The 23,914-nt window shown below is 38.3% G+C and overlaps 1 protein-coding gene across 2 annotated transcripts in view; it reads left to right on the top strand.

Moving 5' to 3' along the window:
* Positions 1–20,614, top strand: part of MED16 (mediator complex subunit 16) — a 163,798-nt gene extending 143,184 nt beyond the window's left edge. For both annotated transcript variants that reach the window (XM_067146880.2, XM_067146878.2), the window contains exons 13-15: positions 5,256–5,365; positions 9,750–9,895; positions 20,383–20,614. In XM_067146880.2, coding sequence (XP_067002981.2) covers positions 5,256–5,365; positions 9,750–9,895; positions 20,383–20,503 — 377 coding nt within the window. In that variant the 3' untranslated portion in view covers positions 20,504–20,614. The remainder of the gene's footprint in view (positions 1–5,255; positions 5,366–9,749; positions 9,896–20,382) is intronic.
* Positions 20,615–23,914: the final 3,300 nt, after the last annotated feature.

The raw sequence follows: 23,914 nt of genomic DNA, 5'->3' as shown, positions 1-23,914 counted from the left end.
ATCCTGTTACATAATATTTAGTGTGGTGTAGTTAAAATTAAATCTGTCGCATGCAGGGTGTGGATATATATAGTATTCCAATGAACTAACACATAAGAAATATCACGGATGTACTCTTAGGTATGATTAACCTGTAGGCAATCTAAAACATTGAATTCTGTGAGCGATATTCTAAACAGACCATTTTTGAAACTGTCCCTAACTGAAAAGACAGAGATAAGGGCACTCAGTCGACCAGCACCTCATTTAAAACTAGAACAAGTGGGGCGATATAAAGGGTGTGAATATCAGTGTACATCCGAGCTTGTGTGGCTGTGAGTCAAATAATGGGCTTTTCTGTTTTCCGGGGATGTTATTTGGACTTGACTTGAACAAAGCTAGAGTAACAAATCTCAAACACTTGAAATAAAAAATTTCAAAACACCTAATTTCCTCCCCACATATTAATTCATACATGGAATATAGAAGTATGGTGACTCAACTGGATTCTGCTTATAACTAATTGATTAACAAACATAACAATCAGGTTGGGAAACACAGTATGGATTTGTTTACTTCTGTGTGTAAGAAAGAAAGTAAATTTGTGAAAAAGTAGTGCCCCTCCACCAGTCCCCCTCAGCAGCTGCTACTGCAATAAAGTTGGCAAACAAATTTCAAGATATAAACCAATATGAATGGGAGCTTGGGATTGGTTGGATGTCTGTTTCCATGCACAACTGGTTGACAGTGCCAAAATTGGCCAAAATGTCAATTTGGAAGCTGCATTGTTCAGTTTTTCATTTTTATGCTTGTTGTGGCCCATCCATTATTTTGCCAATACCCATATTTTTGAAGGGTTTGAACTCTTCCATTATTTCCCTCCGAATAGTGTTAAAAGGGGTTGGTTGCCTAGTTGTACTTTTCAAAACAGTAACCACCACCACCACCACCACCACTCTTTAGAGTCTGATTATTAAAAAATGGAGTAAACGTCCTTTATGTTCCAAAAATAGTAACATAATGTTAACTATGGAAACCTGTCACTTGATTCTTTGTGTATCAGGTTGTTCCACTGTAAGTTCACTGTCTTACTAGATAGCTGACAGAAGTGATACCACACTTTGTTGCCTGCCACTACATGCATCAGAAATGCTTCATCCTCCACTTTGTAACAAACTCCAACCTATAGGGTTTTCCATTTAGTGGCATTTGTGGACTCCATTATGAATGCCCTTCAGTTCCTGAATTGACTTCTTAATCATCAAACAATCAAATGTCTTGTTCAATTCCTCTGCTAGCAAATATAAGTTGTGATGATGGTTCCATTTGTATTACATCAGTCTTGACAACAGAATGCTCCTGTCACTTTCACACATCCTTCTTGAAACACGTTTTGCTCTTAGTCTGTGGCACATAGTCATCACCATACACATGCTGCACTTGGGGTGAAAGTTGAAATCCCTTCATTGTTCGAAATGGCTAGAGTTGAAAGAAAGAGGTTTAAACAAAGTTCTTTAAGGTACAAGGGCTGTAAATAAAGTAGTGGCAACGTAGTCCAGTCACTTGCAGGAGATCGTGCATGCGCAAATAGGATATCGGAGTGGTCAGGTGGCGCTGTTGTCGATGTGTAGTGTGCATTTGATGAGCGTCGAATTGTGAGTGCTGTTGCTGTATGGCGTTGAAGTTAAAGAGTGTTAATTTTACCGCTCTAAAGCATGTTTTCAAATAGTGATCAGCGTTCGTGGATTAAAGTCAAGGTTGCCTGTGGCAAAAATGCATCAGAATGATATCAAGGATTACGTGAAGTCTACGTCGAGAATGCATTATCGTATAGGAAGTTTGCGCGATGGGTCAAGGCGTTTTGTGCAAATCGGAATGAGACTGCGGATTGACATCGTGAGTGGTCTAGTTTCCGTAAACCATCGATGGACCGTCTGGGAATTATCCATAGAGGTTTGTCTCAGTCATCAAACGGTGTGGCACATACTGACAAAATGTCTTAACATGAGGAAAATTGCATCCCGTTGGATTCCGCAACAACTCGTGGATGTACAGAAATTGCACCGGTATTCACTGGTTGGTATCCACCTGGACAGATACTGCAATGAAGGAGATGCATTTCTGCAGCGTATTGTCACCAGTGATGAGACGCAAGCCTGAATTAAAGTCAGTCTCATAAGAGAAAGAAAAACACTGGCAAGCATGGATAGAACCAGACATCGAAGAACTCTAGCAGCTTGCTTGTGCAGCTGAGGAAGTGTTTTATAAAAATCATGCACATAATGAGATGTAGAAATATGTTCTTGAGCTGGATGTTGCATTGCAGATCTGTCAGTTCAAGTTGGAGGTAATGGGAAGCATTTTCTGCTAAAATCAAGAAAGTTCTGATAAATAAATCGAAGCCATTCTTGAGCCCTTTGAAGTTGTGAAACCTCTTCAGAAACAGACAGGCTGGTAAGATGACTGTGCTGATGTTGCACTGCCATACTGCTAACCTTTTCTTCCTTTTCTCGACACGTGTATTCTTCTGCGCTCAACACGCCAGCAGACACGCAGCTGAAGCACTAGTACCTGAGGAGTGCTCTTTAGTCAGGCCTGTCCCATTCCCTTGATTTCCAGGTTCTCAGAAAAACCTTGAACCCTACACTACAGGGTAAATGTCTTTACAGTTCTTTAATCTCAGTGAGGTTGCCAATAGCTTCAACCATGACTGCATGATGTGTGACATTAACAGTATAATGTATTTTAAATACAATCCTCATATAAGCTACATTTTACTAGAGAATGATAATACAGTAGAGTCTCGCTCATCCGACCTTCGCTTATCCGACATTCCGTGTTATCCGACACTGGTAGACTTAATTGGAACTTTTGGTGGAGACTAAATTCAGGCAGACCCGGTGTGGAGGGTGCGTCCATAGGACAAGCACTGGCCTGACCGCTGGCGGTAGGACAGTTTTTTTTTCTCTCAAGGACAGGTGCAGTGAGTCTTCAGTCATTGTTCATTGTAGTATTGGTTGGGTGCGGATGTTATAATTTTCATATCCTCTGTGAGTATAGCGAGTACATGGAAGAAACTGATTGTTTCTCTGGAAGACAAGTTGAGTGCATTTAAGTCACTGGGCAAAAATTCTTCAAAATGTTGCTTCAGATTATGGTGTCGGATGTGTTACAGGGGGAGACTGGAAAAAAACAGAGGGAAGAATTTCAAAAGTAGTGCTCTACCAGAGCAGAGAAAAACATTGAAAAAATGTGAATACGAAAAAGTAAGTGAAGCACTATTTCTTTGGTTATCTCAACGCCGGGAAAAGGGCCTGCCAATATCTGGCCCCATTCTGCAGGAAAAGGCTGTGTATTTCCAGAAGAAGTTTAATTAAGGGGACCCTAATTTTCCTGCCAATGCTGGGTGGCTTGATCGGTGGAAAAACTGTACGGCATTATGCAGCATAATATATGTGGAGAAAAGTTTATTTTCGTAAGACATCTGGAATGTTTTCGTTCAATACTGTACAATTGAATTTATAATTCAATAAATAGAGTACCGTAAAACATGTCATTGTGTTAGTACTAGAGTATAGCCTTCCTCTTTGTTTCAGTTCATTTTCAAAGTAATTCTGTATTATCCGACATTTTCGGTGATCCGACGTACTCCAGGTCCCGTTTAGGTCGGATAATACAGACTCTACTGTACAATAATGTTATTGGTTTAATGTTCCACTAATTACTTTTACTGTTTTGAAGATTTTGAGGTGCCAGAATTTTTGTTCTGCAGGAGTTCTTTTATTTGTGGTAAATCTACCGACAGAAGGCTGGCATATTTGAACACCTTCAAATGCCACCGGATTGAACTGGGATTGAACCCACCAACTTGAGTTCAGTAGGCCAGTGCTCTACTGCCTGAGCTACTCAGCCTAGCTTGCACTAGAGAAAAATTCCAAACATAGGGTTTCCTATGGAAATCAATGTGCTGAACCCAAAATCACAATACAAATTAATACTCAAATGTAATGTTATTGAAAATTAGAAAATATTATACTTGAAATTTTATTATACTTCAAATTCTGTTTCACACTATCAGGGCAAAAGAACATATATCATGACAGGTTTTAGAATGTTTGTTATGTAACAACTTTAATAATAATGCTATTGTTGAATGTCCCTGCAATTACTATAGATTTTAAGGGACTTGACAATTTTTTCCTGTAGTCCAAACTGCTATCCCTTGTCAGAAACCAAGACCTCCACCATTTCAGGACTCCACCAACCATAATAGTGTCTTTCCATTATGGCTATGTCCTGATAAAAACATCCTTCCTGTTCATTAGTTACAATGTCCACATTTTCATGGAAAGAAAGTTGTGCTGAGACTGAAGATAAAAGGATTTTCAGAGATGTGGAACATCCCATTTTCTGTATTGCTGGAGTAAATTATCAAGATGAGATTTGTTATGTTCATCCCTTATATTACTTAGAAAATCATTTACAACTTCGTGAAAAGCTTGCCAAATAACCAAATCCATGCTTGTTAGTTTCAAATAATGATGTATTTTTTAAATTGGTCCTACAAAAATCTTCTTTTAACTTAACATATAAAAAATCCAAAAACACTTACTTTATTTAGAAAACTCATTTCCTTCTTTGTTTAATGCATTGACAAGTAACTCAGCCAAGTCCTGATCATGAGTTCTAGCCATTTCTTCCTGTTCTTCCAGGCCTAACCTCTCTCATCTACTGTAGATCATCTTCAATGTAGTCCTCATTCTTATACAGGTTTTTACTCCCTGTTTATCTTCTGATATATCCCATATTTCCCATAGGACAACTTACCATACTAAACTACTGTAATATTTATGTCACTATTTCATTGTGATTCCATATTGACTTACAAATTATACAAAATTAATTTTTTATCACCTTTTAAATACTTTATCGACTAACAATCACTTACGAATCATATAAGGCTGATGATGATTACAAATGGTCAAAACATGTACCTAAAACATAACTAAACTTATTTTTAAAATTATTTAACTGTTAGTGAATAAAGTATTGAAAAGGTGGACCAAAAAAATTAAATTTTGTATCATTTATGTCACTAGTCTCTGCACACTTTATTTAATTCCTTGTATATCTTCTGTAAGCAAACTTGTGCGATTTCTTTTCTATTTGATTGAACAGCACTCGGTGAAAGCAGTTTATAAGAATTCTCTAGATTTAGTTTATATTAAATCATGTGCAGTTTATAAGTAAATTAACACATATTTCTGTATTTTCAGATGAATGCTGTTTATTGCCGAGCCAAGTGATGATCCCACAACTCAATCCTCCTGCCAAATTCACTGCTGTTGCATCACCTGCTCTCTTCTTCCAGAACTTGCCAATACAGGTAATTTACAGTCCTTAATGATACAGTCATCTTGTCTGACAATCTAAGTGGTCTGTAAATGTTGCTGATTAGTATAAATTCAGTGAGTGAAGAAATGTGTCTCAAAATAAATGTTAAAGAGTAAACAAGTCCATCATACAATCAGGTTATTGCCTACAGACTGAGCTTAAGAATAGCTTCAAATATCAGGCAGCCACTATCTCAAGGACCAACTAGATCCTGAAGTGAAGCAGAAAGTGAAGTCATTCTACACAAAGAATGGTCAGAGGCTATGTTTGGTATGGATACACGGACTATCAAAAGTTCCTAAAAGCTTGAAAAACACACACACACACCCTTTGTTGTATTGTGACAGGCTTTTTAAAGTCTACTGCGGTCGAGAAGCTCTATCAGCTTGCAGGGAACTAGAAGAGGACAAGAATTGAACATGGCCATGTACTCCCAGCTCAGAGACTCTAGTCCAAAACCAGTTTTTTACTAACGTCTTGCGAACTCAGGAAGGCATGATTGCAGTTATGTAAAACAAGGACTCCCTAACACCCAGGACAGATGGCTGCTGTTAAATGCCTACCACCTGGCTACAAAGAGAATTGGATAACATGGAAATTCTTGAATAGGTTGAGATCAGGTGTGGGAAAATCCAAGGTGAGCTTCACGAGATGGGGTTTCATTGAGGTTGACCGAGTGTGGTTTTTTTTTTTTTGTCCATCCTCCTGTTCAGAAAATGAACTATTTCAAGGTACTTGTTATAGCAAAGTTTTGGTTTAAATTTGTCTAATGTTACTCAGTAGTGGCATATGCTGAGAGCTACCAAGGGTATCGGTGAAGCCCTAACCTCAAATGAGAACGATGGAAATCTGAAGCACATCATAATATAAGCATCTGACACATTGTTCCATTTACAAAACTTGAACGCAATGAGATAAAACATAGCTCGCATTTCTGAGTGTAACGCATCGAAGAAACATATTGCAGCCCAGGCACTGCGTCCCTCTCCCCTCGCCTCACCTCACCTTGCACAGCTTCCTGGTGAAAGCTTGTAAGGTGCGGGGACTGTGGGGAGATAGGTGTGCTAAGCTTTGGTCCGTGAGATCGCCTTTGCCAACGAAGGAGAGATAGCTCAAAGACTCGAAGTTTTCTGGAAGTTTCCGAATTGACACATGCGTTCCTCATCGTATATACTTCCTCACCTCATACTAATGACTTAACTATACAGATAATAGAGTGCTGGTATTTCACTCCCTTTTGCTTCTACACCCTTGTAGAAAGACACTGCAAGGCTACTGTTATAGTAGTAATATAGTTTTCTTTTTAAAGGTAGATCTGCTAAAATGAAATGCACTCTTTCAGGTCTAGTATTCTCTTTGGTTGATTGGAATCGAACCTGTGATCATGGGTTGGACACCACCACTGATCTACCGAGGAAGCTAATAAATCAATGAACGATGGGTACGATTGCTGCTAATGCTGTAAAATTCAAAATTTCAGTGTAATAATAATAATAATGGTGTATGGCATCTGTATAGGCTTGGTGGCGACCTAATGAGAATAAAATGAATGGAAATTCTAAGTTCCCGTGGAGGGAATTAGATATTTTTCTACCAATAGAGCATATAAAAAATCTGATCAAAAATTAGATGTTGGCTTTTCAGGCGTTTGCTCTATTAACCAGCGTTTCGTCTTAGGTCCGACACCAGACTCGTCAGAGTGGGATGTGTCAGACCCTACCCACTGGTGGAAAAATATCTAATTCCCTCCATGGGAACTTAGAATTTCCATTTGGAATTGCTAGGCGGGCATTAATTCCATTGTGGAGTTTTATCTCCCGTATGCAGTTATCAGACTGTGCCTCATAAATAGGCTTCTGATAAGTTCACCTGCATACACCCCAACGTCAGTGGGTAGGGTCTGACACATCCCACTCTGACGAGTCTGGTGTCGGACCTAAGACGAAACGCTGGTTAATAGAGCAAACGCCTGAAAAGCCAACATCTAATTTTTGATCAGATTTTTGATCAGAATAAAATGAATGGCGAAGACATGATAAACACCCCATCCCCAAGCCAAGGGAATTAAGAATACGAGGGGGTTGATTCTGAGAATTGAACCGGGCCTGTTAGATCAAAGGCAAGCATTCTGTCTATTTTGCCACAAAGCCGGACTTTAATTTGCTAAACCTTAGGCTACCATCTTCACTGATCAGGTGTTGATTATCGACAGTAGCAGAGACCAGGGCAGTAACTTGTGAAACTATTGGCTGCAGCTCAGAACGTTTAGGGCTTGACATTCACTAAACCAACTATTGAAAAGTAGTAACCTAAGTCTAGTGGTAGCCCACATCTTGATCCCAGCATACGCCACTGTTACTTAGTGTAATTTTAACTGTAGATTCTAGATATTTCTGACACATGAATAATAATAATAGAATATTATGAATACAGTAGAACCCCATTTATCTGAAATAAAGGGGTTGGAGCCACTTCGGTTGACGCGTTTTTACGGATGACATATGGCAAATATTTTCGAAAGTTAAATGTTGAAATAAAAATGCATAAACTCTGTTAAGCAATGGTGCACATTGTATGTTAACATTAAAATGTTTACATAATATCACTCATTGTATAAAATCAGTGACTCTTCTGAATTTTCTTGAGTGCAGCGCTGTTGTGCAGCTATATGGTGCCACAGTTTAATCAACAATACATCAGCTGGTGTAGATTCATTGCTTTTCTCAACAGAGCGCAAAGCAATCTGAAATAATGAAACATTTTTTGTTACTTCTGAACTGAATACTGTATACAGTAATGTTATTACAGTAGTGTAATTAAAGCGTGTGGTACTGTATTTTAATAAAAATTCAAAATCAATCTTGTCTCCATTGCATTAAATCAATCACCTGCTGCAACTCAATTCTCAGAACTGCTATTGTCAAAGTTGGAGTCGTCTGTATAATATTCATGATCATGACAAATAATACAGTAATAATAATAATAATAATAATACAGTAATAATAATAATAATAATAATAATAATAATAATAATAATAATAATAATAATAATAATTCCTGCTTGTTCAAGAAAAATGTATCATGGAACGAACTAGAGGGTAAGAAACTGTTTTGTTTTATGCTACACGTGCATTCTGACATAAGTCATAATATAAAAATAGGGTTTGCCTAGTAGCTCTCAGCACGTATAGCAAGAGAATTACTAATATCGACGGCTAAGAACGAGAGGGTAAAAACAAAATATTGAAATACAATTTTGCCAGAGCATTTCGGTTAAGTCGGGTTTCGGTTAAGTGGGGTTCTACTGTACAATATTGAACAAGTGCTCTAGCAGGCAAGAGTTGTTTAAGAACTCTTCAAGACAATCAAATGCCGAAAAATCTTGTACTCTGCTTACATATTAAAAAATTAATATGCTACAATTTTCTTTGTAAATACTTACATTAACCCCTCTTCTAAGAGAGAGAGAGAAGAGAGAAAAATTTAAAAAAAGGAAAGTTAAAAATGTCCAAATTAAGCTATTCCAAGGAGGCCTCTTCTGAGAGAGAGGGAGAAACATTTTAAAAAAGAAGGAAAAAAATATCCAAATATAAGCTATTCCAAGAAGGAAATAGAGTAAAAATTCACATAAAATATTGTATTATTATACTTACATGTTTTGCATATCTCTAGGAATATCAGATTTCATTGCAGAAGTGAAGAGAAACTTCCTGGTATAATCTCTCTGAAACTGTGTTGGAAAGAGACTGTTAAAAGCCTATTAGGAACCTCTGCCACCACACCAACAAGTCATCTTTTGTGCAGTCTCTCCGAGGCAAAGGCTTTAACGTACACGAGGAGATTCATGGTCTTGGATCAAACGGCAGCACAAGGAGAATTGATATGATTGCCGTTAAGAGAAAAGCAGGCTCCATGAAAAGATATGAGTCGCATCTAACTCAGCCAGCCAAAGTTAAGGATGAAAAGAAACACACATATTTACCTATAGTGCCATATTACACGGAAAATATTTTGGGATCAGTGCTGATGAGCTCATGGACTGGGGACTGAAAGCTCTCAGTGGGGTCTGTCGTCATTTTAAGACATCATCTATACTCTTCGGAATAAGATTATCGGACCTCAAGTCCAAATTCGTCTTATATTTTAAATTTTGTAGGAATTATTTTTCAAGTTGTTCTTTTAACTTCGTAAATGTTTTTTAGAATTGTTTAAATTGTAGATTGAATTTCACAATCATTTTTAATGTCTTGAGTTATTTACAAACTATTTCCTTTTTAATCAATATTCACTATATTATGTATTCTTTGTCTTCAGGCAGCTCTTATGTGAAGAAAGAATTTATGATAAAAATATTTCTGTTTTCTTTAATTGTGTAGCTGGAATTTGGTGTAGAACCGGAGTGTCTCTTCTTTGTGCCTGACCTGAGCCCTGTGGAGGGAACAATGCAGACTGAACAAACTGTTGATAGTATCAGGCACATCTATCTCGGCAAGCAACCTTTGGTTGTGAAACAGTGCTGCCGGTAAGTTGACTTCTTACTGTATCTTACTTGTTTAATTCAAATGGATAGTACAGTAGTCTGAGCTAATCTTTTTTATATCTTCCTTCCTGTTTTTTGTTTTGTTTTTATTTGGTTACTCTTATGTGTTGGTCATGACTTTAAAAACATCAGAGTACAGTAAAACCTGTCCTCAACGGCCCAAGGGACCAGAAAAGCATTTCCACTGTATACAGGATTCCGGTTCATAAAGGTGGTTAAAAATAACATAAAAACATACATCCGTTAGATAATCCAGTAGTCACAAGTATCCCTGGTAGCACGGTTTTAAAATATGGGCACAGCAAATAATGTCGAACAATTCTGCATAATTTTTTCATTAGTGAAATAGACAAAGTTCTTTACAGCTGGTAGGGCATCAAAGTTTATAATTTTCATGTTCAGTATCGATGACAGTAATGATAGGGCATGTCGATAGGATTTCATCATACATAAACCATCTTCTTTTTCTTCATTCATGTCTTCATCGCCATCAGTTTCTGTTTCTTGTCTTGGAACTCTTCGATGTTTTCTAACGTCGCCTCTGTTTCGAATTCTACATCGATGGCCATGTAATCTTCCAAAGTGACATCACCATAATTACACTGTTCGAGAGTATGTTGTAGCAATCAGTATATCAGCCATCTTAGATCCATTTGGAGTACATATGTAATGAAAAAAAGTTCGGAAGGAATTTTACGTATTTTTTTCTGTTAGAGTCACAAAATTTCCTTCTGTTTCTGCGTCAGACAGGTTCTGCTAAATAAAGGTAAACTTACATGAATATTAAACCATAAACCAAGGCGACCTAAACTAAGACACTACAATAGAGTAATCAAAACAGAGTGTCTGTATGTTAGTGAATGCCTCTGAATGACAGTAATGTCGGGACTAAGAGAAGCCGAGGAAGTACTCCGCAAGATAATGGGTCCAAAAATCGTGGATGGCCAGTATAGATTACGAGGAAGAAGGGAAATATACCAAGAAAATGAAAGACTGATTGAGTCAATGGAGAAAAGACGACTCAAATTTTATGGACATCTGTTTAGAATGGACGAGAAGAGGCTGACAAAACAGATTGTTTAAACACTTGACAGTAGACCTAAAGTTTCCGACAAATGGTTCAGGTAGGTAAGAAAGGATCTTGAGCAGTGTGGATTAAATCTGGAAGACATCCTAAACCGAACCAAGTATAGATCAGTGATCGATAGCTTCAGAGGCTTACAAGTGATTAATCTCATTTTATGACCGTACTGAAGTTCAGTATACTTATTAAATGACAAAGTAATTTATTATCATCCACCTGTTCAATACTAGATAATCCTTATATTCAGGACATAATTATTTTACATTAGTTGTTACGGTACATGTTTTGCTTGTCCTTGCAAGCATCATCAGGTTAAATTGGCTGGTTTAATGTAGCTGTTCATGCCACCTTATCGTGGCCTAAAGTTTTCGACAAATGGTTCAGGGAGGTAAGAAAGGATCTTGAGCAGTGTGGATTAAATCTGGAAGACATGCCTTACTGCTCTTATCGCACACTCTTTCTTCAAAATCTAACTGAAAATGTCCTGGGTGTCTCAAGATGTGTCCTATCAATCTATCTCTTATTTTGGTCATATTTCAGCGAATTGTTTTTCTCTCACTAACTCAGTTGAGTTTCTCTTCATTCATCATCCCATGGCCTACTGGATCCCTCGCTCCGCTCCTGATATCGGCCTTGACAACTGCTTGTGAAGCCCAGCATAAAGCTGTAATTGGAAAGTTTCACCATAATGCTGCTAGAGCGCTGGCCTCCTAAGTCACTGACAGGAAGCAGTATACCGCAAATTACCGCATTTCCAGGTTCTTTTATATTGTTTTACTGTTGTAATTGTTGGTAATGTGTTCACAATGAGGTGTTCGTTGGCTTGTTGTTGAGAATAGAGAGTAATGCGCTAATTAGCTTATTTTTTATTATGTAGTGTAGATTTGATTTTTTAAATTGTGTTCACAAATCTTGGAATATGTGATATTGTTGTGCACCTTTTTGTACTTCGAACATATATTTTCTGCAAACAAGAATAAATGTAATGAGTTGTTCAACGTGTTTTCTCACCTTAACTCGTCCTAAATAAGAATTATAATTTATGTGCTAATTTTCTTTTTATTGTGTAGCATAGTGATTTGTTTTTCTTTAACTGTGTTTGAAAATATTCGAACATGTATTGCTGTGTGTCTTTTTGTATAGTACGTGAACCTTTTCTTGAGGCCTGAGCTCCATAGTGCTGAATGGGAACTAGGGCTCAAGAAAAGGTTCGCGTACTATACTTCTAACAGGAAAAAGAGCAAATGGACACGTATCATTTCACAAATTCCCTGTAGACTAGGACAAAAGTAAGGAGTTGCTCAAAGCAATTTCTCGAGATAACTTTGACCCTAACACTAATTCTGCTTCTTCTGTTGTCTGTAGTCTACATTTCAGGAAATCACTTATTGCCACCCACTACAACACACAAGCCTGCACAAAGCAGAGAACACTACGTTGAGATAAATGAAAAAATAATCTGATGAATTATGATATTGTTGAGATTTACTTACAAAATCATTTTCAAATGTCAGTTTTACTGTAGAACAACTAGTGTAAAGAGGAGATATGGCTGAATCAGAAATGACATTACAAGCACGAGGATGACTGAAACACCTAAGTTTGTATTATAGCTCCCTACAACCACCCTTGAATTAGCACTTTCATCTTAGTTTTCCGTTTTTATTTTCAGGTATTTATTACCCCTAAATTTTCTTTCATTGAATAATCCTATAGGTGGAGTCATATTTTCCACATGACAGCACACAACACATTTTTTTCAAGATAATCTAAACTTAACATTTAAACACTGACAAGTAGGAACTATTACTGTTATGACAGAAGGCTAGTGTATGAAGCTAATATGCAATGAACAGTTTGCAAAGTATTTATTCAAAATACTTTTCTATCACTGAATTTTTACTGAAAATTCTTTTATGTTTTGACGACGCCCCCTTCCTGACATCAGCACTTGAAGAATTTTAAAACTGTAATTGAACAATGACTTTAAATCTCAAGATTAGCATCAGAAGTTCTGTGGTAAGTTTTGCTCTGTATCTAAATGCTATGGATAATAAAATGAATTACTATTATTCCTCACTTTAAGGAACGTCAGTTGGACTACTCTATCTCTCCGCATTTTCATTTCACAACGTTATTTCGGCAAATATCAATGAAGGTAGCCTTTAAAGTTAATCATTTTAACAGTATTAGTCAATGTAACATACTCCTTCATTCCTCTAAATTAAGGTAAATCAGCAATCAAAGTCAATGTCAGAACGTCAGCTGGACTACACCTCAACTCCGCAGTTACATTTCACGACATTATTTTGGCGATTACTTCACGATTACTCATTTCAACAGTATTAACCTATGTAACATTCTCCATACCTCTAAATTACAATAAATCGGCAATCAAAGTCATATCTTTTCCATTTCTACCGCAGGAATGTATCGAGCTATGAAACTACTCCGATTACAGTGCGTGGACCCGCCGGTAAGGAGCTAGCTATAGTGACACATCAAGTCGGCCGTGGTCATCCAATACCTGCCATTCGAGATGTGGGTTTGAGGAGAATGGAAAATTTCAAAGAACAAAGAGCTCTCTCCTAAACACGATTAAAAAGAGGAAAGGGAACTGGATGGTACATATATTGAGATGAAAAGGTCTTCTAGCAAGAGTTCTTGAAGAGCATGGAAGGGGAAAAAAAAAACTAGGCAGGAGAATAATAATAATAATAGATTTTATTGCAGCCAGTGGCCATACAGATGTAATATAATGTTACAAGAGGTAATATTGAGTAATTTGCACTTTTTATATTTAGTCCGTTTTATGTCTTACAGAAGTCTGTTAGTGAGGTTCCTCTTTTATTGCACTACATTACATGGCATCGGTTGCAATTTGACCCCCATAGCTTGGGCTTGCACTTGTCTTCTGGATTATGGTATTTCTCTGTTATGCATATTTGGTGGTGAAACTCATGGACTGCTACTCTCGTCATGATGTGTTGTAGGTCATATCTGGTTTCAGTCCAGTCCCTGTAAATAAACACATCCGTGGCGAAGAACTCCAGCCGTATCTCTTGTTACTTCCTGGCAAGTTCTCTTAGTAGATCTTTGTAGGCTTCAATGGCTGGCAAGAGTAGGTCTAGGCTTTGTTAGCTCGTAGGTGAGGTGAGGGTGTGTACTTTGATAGACTTAGAACTCTTTTCAGGAAGTGAGCTTTGGCTTTTTCAATGTCTTCCAGATTTTTCTTGTTTAGGTTCTTCCATATCACCTCTAATCTGTAGGTCATAATTGGTGCGATCTTCAGGCGGAATATGGTCATTGCCGCTTCCAAAGATAGTCTTCTCAGATTCTTTATACTGTTTTTTTTCTGCTTTTACGTCGCACCGACACAGATATGTCTTATGGCGACGACGGGAGGGGAAAGGCGTAGGAATTGGAAGGAAGCGGCCGTAGCCTTAATTAAGGTACAGCCCCAGCATTTGCTTGGTGTGAAAATGGGAAACGACGGAAAACCAGGGCTGCCGATAGTAGGGTTCGAACCCCACTATCTCCTGATTACTGGATACTGGCCGCACTTAAGCGACTGCAGCTATCGAGCTCGGTCTTTATACTGTTTGCTGCCATCCTGGCTATTGAGGCACGTTCTCTGATGTGTAGCTTGTATGTGTACCCTCGGCTTTGCAGTGTGATTTGTAGGTATTTGAAGTTTAATACGTTTCACAGGGGATTTCCTTTATACAGGATGTAGTCCTTCGCCGCCAGCCTTCCACCCCTTCTAAATATCAATTTCACTGTTTTCTTCACATTTAGATTCAAGTCGACTGAATGACATAGCAAGGGGAAGATACCTGACTACCTATAGTTCGCCTTGGATAGGAACAGATGGAGACAACTATGGTGCCACAAACCTGCCAATAGGAAGCACACCTCATGACATGATGATATGCAACATCAATGAGTATTTTCACTGTATCTACAACAATCTCAACAAACATAAATTTGGCCACACAGCTCTGAGCTTGCATTTGGGAGATAGTGGGTTCGAACCCCACTGTCGGCAGCCCTGAAGATGGTTTTCTGTGGTTTCCCATTTTCACACATTTTCATACCTTAATTAAGGCAATGGCTGCTTCCTTCTCACTCGTGGCCTTTCCCTATCCCATCATTGCCATAAGACCTATCTGTATCAGTGCAATGTAATGCCAACTGAAAAATAAAATGCAACATAAATTTAGGAACAGAATTTATAGTAGGAGTGGATATTTGTACCACTTTCTTTCTTTTTTCGTATCATAACATCACAATATGGAAGCATAATAAATGGACCTTTTCTGTACAACGCTAAGAAATTTAGTATAATACACAGTTAACAATATAACACTGTATTACACTACATCAGCCCAATACTGCGCTTCTTGCAAAGCCGCATCTGTACCATACATTAAATCTTCCTGGATGCAGGGTCACAGAAGACAAAGGGCATTAAGTCTGGGTTTCTCCACATGCACATAATGCAGTGTCATTGTCTCCCAGATATCTCTATTTCTTCAATTTTTCTCTGCATTTTCCCACTCTTATTCAAAGTCTGTTTAAGATTGGGTGCTCCAAAGTTCTATTTTGGTTCTTTCTTAGGTTGTGTTGAGAATTGGAGTATTTGGGAAGAAACTTCTTTGAGATTTTAGTCTTGCATGTGACAGAATATATCCATACAGTGGGTGCTTTTCATTATCTATACCACTTTGCTCCTTACAAAACAATGCATTGTCACCGTGCCTGATTGCTTGATTAAGTTGATGAATACGATGCCCTTGTATTTCAACCATACTGGAAGGAATTGAGCTACATTAACTTTCGCTTGCAATAATTACATGAAATAAACTGCCTTCACATATGGCTTTCAGTTCATCACAGTGAGCAACATTAGATTGACTGTTAACATGAGCATACAGCAAAGTGTGCGGAAGTGCCTTAACTTCCCTTTTTAAAATAGTGCAAACAGAAAGGTCTGGAGAGAGAATCTGGAAAAAGAGAGCGGTACCTGAAATGCAACTAATGGTTGGTGCTAAGGAGAAAGGAGGGCTGGTGTCTGTGTTCAAGTCTGTGTTTGCAGAAGAAGTGAAGTGAATGACATAGTTTTTGTAGTTGCAGCAGTAATGCCATCTTAGTAGAGATGGGTGGCAGCAGGGGAGACAGACGACACCTCAGCTAACAATTGTGGTCAATCAGTGCGATGTTGACAAGTGGGTTTGCAATATTTTAGGCCATAACATCTTGTTTTCTTCTGGCTCAACAATGTTGGGGCCTTTGAGACCTTCAGTAAGCTATCAGTTCTGCTCCTTTTATGATTTCTTTTGTCTTAATTTGTCAGGTGATTGTACCTTCATGTTTTCTTATCATTTCAGTCGTCATCTTCATTATCTTTGTAATCGGTAAAAAGCCCTACAGATGATCTGATTTGGTCAGATCAGGTGCTAAATCAGTTGTGTCGTCCGACGAAACTCTTGGCGGGTGAAGTGAGGTGGCTGCGCCATCCGACCGCCCAACCACCTTACCAAATCAGATCGTCTGTAGGGCTCTTAAGGACTAATGACAACACAGGTTTACAGCTTATAATAACAATCATGACAACAACGTAATTTGTTAGTTTGTTACCGAGTGGACTGAACATTAATATTTCTACATCAGCGATGCTCACTCTCGATGGACTTGCAATAAAAATCTAATTTTGTGATTATATTCATGACAGTATTTTATTGTTTGTATGGTTTCTGGCTCTATGGCTGAATAGTTAACACGGTGGCCTTTGGTGGTCCAAGGGGTCTCGGGTTCAATTCCCGGCCGGGTCTGTGACTTTAACCTTAATTGTTTAATTCCAGTGTCTTGGGAGCTGGGCGCGCGCGCGTGTGTGTGTGTGTATGTCATGTTCAGCATTAAAATTCATTACAGCAAGGACCTCATCCTCACAGACATGCAGGTTGCCTGTAGGCATCAACTCGAAAGACCTGCTCCAGGCCTGTACAGAGACCACACACCATTAATTAATTGCTCATATGGTAAAAATTTATCAGATAAAAGAGGTTGGAAATTGGATTTGCTGTTAATTTTATTATGTATATTCTTTTTTATTTATTTTTTTATTGTTTAGATAAATAGTATTTTTGTAGAGATTTGGAAGTTTATGAAAAATGTAGTAATTGCTAATATATCCATTATTATTCTCCTAAGTCGTTTTCCCATGATGTGACAGACAGGCAGGCAGGCATACAGACAAAACTTGAATTGAACCTGCTGATAATTTTTGTATACCTAATCCCAGATAAAAACTAAGTATGAAGCAAAAATTTCAAGTATATTATTATTTTACTTGTGCACCATGTCTTGTTGAGGACCATGAGTCTCATTTTTAAAGAAAATAATATAAGAAAACTTTTCTGAAGAAAGAAAACTAAGATTAGTCCACTTCTGCCTTGATTATATTTTCATCTCATCTCTCCTTTACGTCACACCGACACAGACAGGTATTATGGTGACGACGGGATGGGAAAGGCCTAGGAGTGAGAAGGAAGCGGCCTTGGCCTTATTAAGGTATAGCCCCAACATTTGCCTGGTGTGAAAATGGGAAACCACGTAAAACCATCTTCAGGGCTGCCGACAGTGGGGCTTGAACTCACTATCTCCTGGATATAAGCTCACAGCTGTGCGCCCCTAACCGCACGGCCAACTCGCCTGGTGTCTTAAAAATAAACTGTTAGCACGCACACAAGCTGGAAGTCGCTTTGTCCATCATCTATCGCAGAACAGACAATGTCAGTTGGGAAACACTTTGTCCATCATCTATCGCAGAACAATGAAATGAAATGTCGTATGGCTTTTAGTGCCGGGATATCCCAGGACGGGTTTGGCTCGCCAGGTACAGGTCTTTCTATTTGACTCCCGTAGGTGACCTGCGCGTCGTGATGAGGATGAAATGATGATGAAAACAACACATACACCCAGCCCCTGTGCCATTGGAATTAACCAATTAAGATTAAAATCCCCGACCCGGCTGGGAATTGAACCCGGGACCCTCTGAACCAAAGGCCAGTACGCTGACCGTTCAGCCAACGAGTTGGACTATCGCAGAACAGAAAATATCAGTTGGGAAATCTGCCACTGTTGCCACCAAGGAACACTTCAAACTGCCAGAAGGCCACTTGACAGTAGAGATTAACCCTCTTAGTACCAGCTCCCTTACTGCTGTGGTTGCTAAGATTGCCAGAGAGAAAAATGCCTATTATGCAGCACCAAAGATAAAAGCATATCCTAGCCTCACTTTTCAAGATATCTCATTGTAGATTACATTTTCTTGTAGCTAAGTGATCCCTCTCTTCACGCATTATATTAACATCATGAAAATAATTCATACTGCAGAGTAAAAAAAAAAAAAATTTTTTTTAAATTCAATTTTGGACCTCAGTACATCCTAGTATTTTGATTGTACTCACTTAAATTTGGTATTCCTGTGCACATTGATGCATTGTTTACTAGTTTGTAAAATATCAATGTTTTAAGAATAATAGTTCTTCTAAACATAGCTTAAAATACTGACTTGGTCTAGCATCAGGAGGAAGTGCACTTTTAGGGCCAGGTGTCTCAAGGAATGCAGGAGAGGGTTGAAATTGTACGTTGTGATTGGACTGAATTTCACGGAAATCGGGAATCTGGTCATCAGCGTCATTACTGTCTCCGTCAACTCCATCATTATTCCCGTCACTATTATTACCGTCTGAATCAGAAATTTCATGCATCACTGTCACACGAGTAAGTCGGATAACATCACCACTATCGTCATTGTTTGAGGGGTTACCGGCATTATTATCACTCAGTATCATCTGAATCATCGCCTGACTCGATATAATCAGAATTATCACTCAATTAATACACTGTACTAAATCGTCATCAATTTCAAACACAATACGAGACCTAGTCGCCATTATTACGAATACATGGCCTACAGGTATGTACCAAACAGCTGAAATTAAAAAAAAAATCATAACATCAACACAGCATGTCACACAGATATTCTGGTGGTAGATTTAGAAACTATGTAGTATCTACTACAGAATGATGCTGACTGGAGCTGCCATCTGTCAGATATGTGCAAACTATTACGACTTATATAGACACCTAAAACATAGAGCACGATGGCGCTCCTGGCACTTTTGGCTTGCCTACAAAGGAGCGTGATCACGTTCCCTTGCACTCTTTAAGAGTTAAGTCTGGTAAATTGACCTGCAACCACTGTTGGGTCAACCTTGCCACATGAGCTGGTGTAGAATCTTGCTGGAAAGTCCAGAACAGTTTTCATATACACACTGGCTGTTGTTTTTTATGCTTTTTTTAAACAAGAATGAAGCCATTATTGGCATACCACTGCATGAGCTGCCTTGATTTCAGTTTTCTCTGCTGCTTCAGCTGCAGTGTCAGGAAAATGCCTGGTGCTCAGCCAATAACTTCTAAGCTCAATGTCTTTAGAGAGTCTGCTTCTGGGCAGGATTTCACCAGATACAGGTCATCACTGTTCTCACACTGCAACATTGACCAACCCTCATAACTATCTTTCATACTGTCTGTCTCCGAAAATGGATGAATTGTCCTGTAGATAAACATTTTGCTGAATTTCATCTGTTTCAGGGTTTGGAAAATCTCAGTAGGTGTCTTCCCAACCCTGTTACAAGTAATGAACTTCATTTCGGTTCCATTTTGACTTTAAATATCTAGGTTAAAATTCCTAATTCCACAGCATGATCCATACGGCTGCTATTCGAGGTTGGGACCAGTGGACATTGGCGGATACATTGTTATTCTTCTTACGAATTTCATCCTAGATATTCCCAACCCTGTGCAAGGCAATTACAGCTACCTTGTTTTCATATTCGCCCCACTCCAGCCTTAAGCCAAGAAAATTATCTCTTTCTCTTTCACTGTTAAACACGTCCACCTCTGTAGCGTAACGTTTAGTGTTATTAGCTGCCATCCTCGGAGGCCCGGGTTCGATTCCTGGTACTGCCAGAAATTTAAGAATGGCAGGAGGGTTGGTATGTGGTTGGAATGGTACATGCAGCTCACCTCCAATGGGGGTGTGCCTGAAAAGAGCTGCACCACCTCGAGTTGAGGACACGAGTTTACAGTTAAACACACACTGGTCAGGACTAACCTTCAGCACAAGAGTTGCTTACTATGAGGAAAAGCTGTTGTACAGTCCAGAAAAAATTTGTGACAGTATTTATGGCTAGACTAGGTATATTTAGAGGATGTTTTTTTGTTGTTATATGCGTGTCGTAGCACAGATAAAGTCCTCAAGCTTTTGCTATGGAACAAAATATAACTTTTCACTGTCATTATTTCTTTCTTTCAGGTGTGGAGCTAAAGCGCAGGTCCACAGCATGATCCGTACGGCTGCTATTCGAGCTTGGGACCAGCGCTGGGCTCGAGCCTGCCGGTGTGGCGGACATTGGCGGATACATCGTTATTCGTGAAAATACCTACTACAAATGCAAACTTACGACTTATGACTGATAAAAGTAGCATTTATGAAGTTTTTCTAAGCATAATGGAGAATTAAACAAATAAACTTATATTTGATCATGTGTGAAATTCATTGTGATTTCTTACGGCTATGTTCCTCACCACTGCTATATTCCAGTCAGGTTAATCTTGTTTTCCCTGCTGTATGTCTATCCCTGAGTCCCGTTTCATTTTGAGATGAGGCGAGATGAAATTGTATTGCAATTTTACGGCAGGATGTCCTTCCTGACGCCAACCTCATTTGACGAACTAATGAAGATGAAATGAACGATGATGAATGAAATTGGGCAAGGAGGTGTGTTACGTACCAACAGTATCAGTTAATATATGAATCAGAGGAATGGCATGCTAAAGTTTTTTAACTCCCCAGCTATTTCCCGCCCAGGCTGTTGTACTCGGTACACAGCAGTAATCGCATCTATCGGAGTTGAATGGCACAATAAGAGACAAAGAACATCACCACAAACAATGATCAATGTAGGTAATGTTATTGTTGATCAATGTTATGCGCTTTCAATATTGTAGACCTTCACATTTAGTTTTCTTCCGACTCTGAAATACCACTCTTATCATAGTCGGTACGGTAAAACTGAATAAATCATAAGTGTTCAGAAATTGTATTCTCTATAACTTTTGTTATGTAGTACTTTTCGATAGGACCAATAACATAGGTATTTAAAAATTAAATTTTAGGCGCCTTCCCCTAAAGTACAATTTCATTCAGGGTGAATAGAACTATTTATAGCTTAGACTGTAGTTTCTTATTCCCCGATTCCATACACTGATTTTCATTAAATTCTGGTAACCCATTTTTCTCGTACCTCGGCGTTGATATGGACTTAGCAACAAAAATACAAATTCATGAATATCTGTGTTATCATAGCCGGTACTGTAAAATGTATAAGACATAAATAATCCAAAATTTAATTCTGTATGACTTCATTTATGTACTATTGATCGATATGACCACTAATACTATAAATATTTAAGAATTAAAATTTACTCCTTCCCCTTAACTACGATTTCACTCAGCGTGAATAAAATGCTTTATAGCCTAGATTGTAGTGGCTCATCCTCCGACTTTACATACCGATTCTCATTAAATTATCTTCAGCCATTTTCTTGTGATGTGTATGTACAGATAGACAAATAGACAGAAATTACAGAACAGTAAAAAATGCATTTCCTTGTTATTATGGACACGACCGATACAGAAATACCATTCCTTTCAAATTCTGAGCAATGTACAGACAAAACTCTTATTTTATATATATATATATTATAAGAATTGAAGGAAGGTGGTTATGAATGTTTGTTAATACGGATCATAATGAATTTCATATCTTACGATGTTTCATTATGTCGTGTTATGCATATTTTGTTCGACTCGTTGGCTGAATGGTCAGCATACTGGCCTTCGGTTCAGACGGTGCCGGATTTGATTCCCAGCCAGGTCGGGGATTTTAACCTTCATTGGTTAATTCCAGTGGCCTGGGGGCTGGGTGTTTGTGCTGTCCTCAACATCCTTGCAACCCACACACCACACATAACACTATCCTCCACCACAATTACACGCAGTTACCTACACATGGCAGATGCCGCCCACCCTCATCGGAGGGTCTGCTTTACAAGGACTGCACTCCACTAGAAATAGCCACACAAAATCATAATTACAGTAATTATTAATATTTTAATTGATGCTAAAGTAACGACTTAAGCTAACGAATACATTTAAATCGTGCAGTCGAGAAAGGAACTAAGTAAAAAATCGCAACTTTTCAGTAAAAAACCCCAGCTTTGATGAATAATTCTCATTTTTAAAAAAATATTATCTCTTGATAAGTTATAAATATGTAACAGACCCAGCAAGTGGCTGTGAAGTTTGGGTCATGTAGCTATCAACTTGCATTCAGAAGATAGTGGGTTCAAACCCCACTGTCGGCAGTCCTGAAGAAAGTTTTCTGTGGTTTCCCCATTTTCACACCAGGCAAATGCTGGGATTGTACTTTAATTAAGTCCACGGCCACTTCCTTCCCACTACCAGCCCTTTCCTCTCCCCATTGTCACCATAAGACCTATCTGTGTTGGTCCAATGTAAAGCAGATTGTAAAAAAAAAAAAAAAAATAGTGACAGAGGTAATAGGAACATGTTCCAGAAGTAGTTTATAAATTTCAAGATTGTTTAAACTTTTTAGACTTATTTCCTTTCTCCAATAAAGCCATAAAAAATTTGTGGGTTAAGTTTCTCATACTAACTGTAACAACTTTTGTTATATATTAAACATAGCATAATGCTTAATGCAATCCATAGCAACTGTTTACAGTTTATCCAATAGATAGAAAATGAAAAACAGAGCGACTTGGCCATGCGGTTAGGGTCGCACAGCTTTGAGCTTGCATTTGGGAGATAGTGAGTTTGAACCCTACTGTCTGTAGCCCTGAAGGTGGTTTTCCGTGGTTTCCCATTTTCACACCAGGCAAATGCTGGGGCTGTTCCTTAATTAAGGCCACGGCTGCTTCCTTCCCACTCCCAACCCTTTCCTATCCCATTGTCGCCATAAGACCTATCTGTGTTGGTGCGACATAAAGCCAATTGTGAAAGAAAATCAAAAACAGGTAACAAATTACCCTGAAGCATTAACTAACTGCAGTATTACATCTGAGACTACTAAACTAAGAGTATGGGCATTTGTAATATTTGGCAAATGCACACGTAAACTGTGCTATACAGTATGGTTACCTCACATTCAATAAAATACTGTCAATAGTTGTCACATATAGGATTGTTAACCTAACGAGAATTCATTGGCTGTGAAAGAATGTTGGAATAAAATACTAAAGCATCTTCATTTGCAACATGTTAACAGTTTTCTTAAGTCCCCAATCTTCTCTGCTTTTATTGGATCTCTAACCTCTGGATATGCCGTCGTTAGTTGCAAGGAAAATATCCGAAGATGACCTTTCCCAATATAAAGCGTATGTTTCACAATACTGTTAATGAAAGAAAATGTGACAAGAACTCCTGGTTTACTGCACTGCATCTGTATTCTTTAAACGAAGGAAGGATCAAATGTTCCGGCACGAGGAATACTCTTTGTAGATGTTTCAGGTGATACGGTCTGTGACTAATCCTCACTGATTAAAATTATGTATATGAAACTGAATTCAAGTGAAATACATATTAAAATGCTCATAAAATAAAATGTTTTATCATCGGACTTGGTACTCACACTTAGTTCTTACCTGATTACTTACACATACATTTGTTGATGGGCGCCAGCTACAAATACATGTAACGATAATAGAATGAGAGTTTTGAATATCTCTAGGGTGTGGGGTAATAAGCTTACTATGACAACATA

Source organism: Anabrus simplex, chromosome 5 (genome assembly GCF_040414725.1).
Source record: "Anabrus simplex isolate iqAnaSimp1 chromosome 5, ASM4041472v1, whole genome shotgun sequence".
Taxonomy (NCBI): Eukaryota; Metazoa; Arthropoda; class Insecta; order Orthoptera; family Tettigoniidae; genus Anabrus; species Anabrus simplex.
This window is presented reverse-complemented; position numbering and strand designations above follow the sequence as displayed.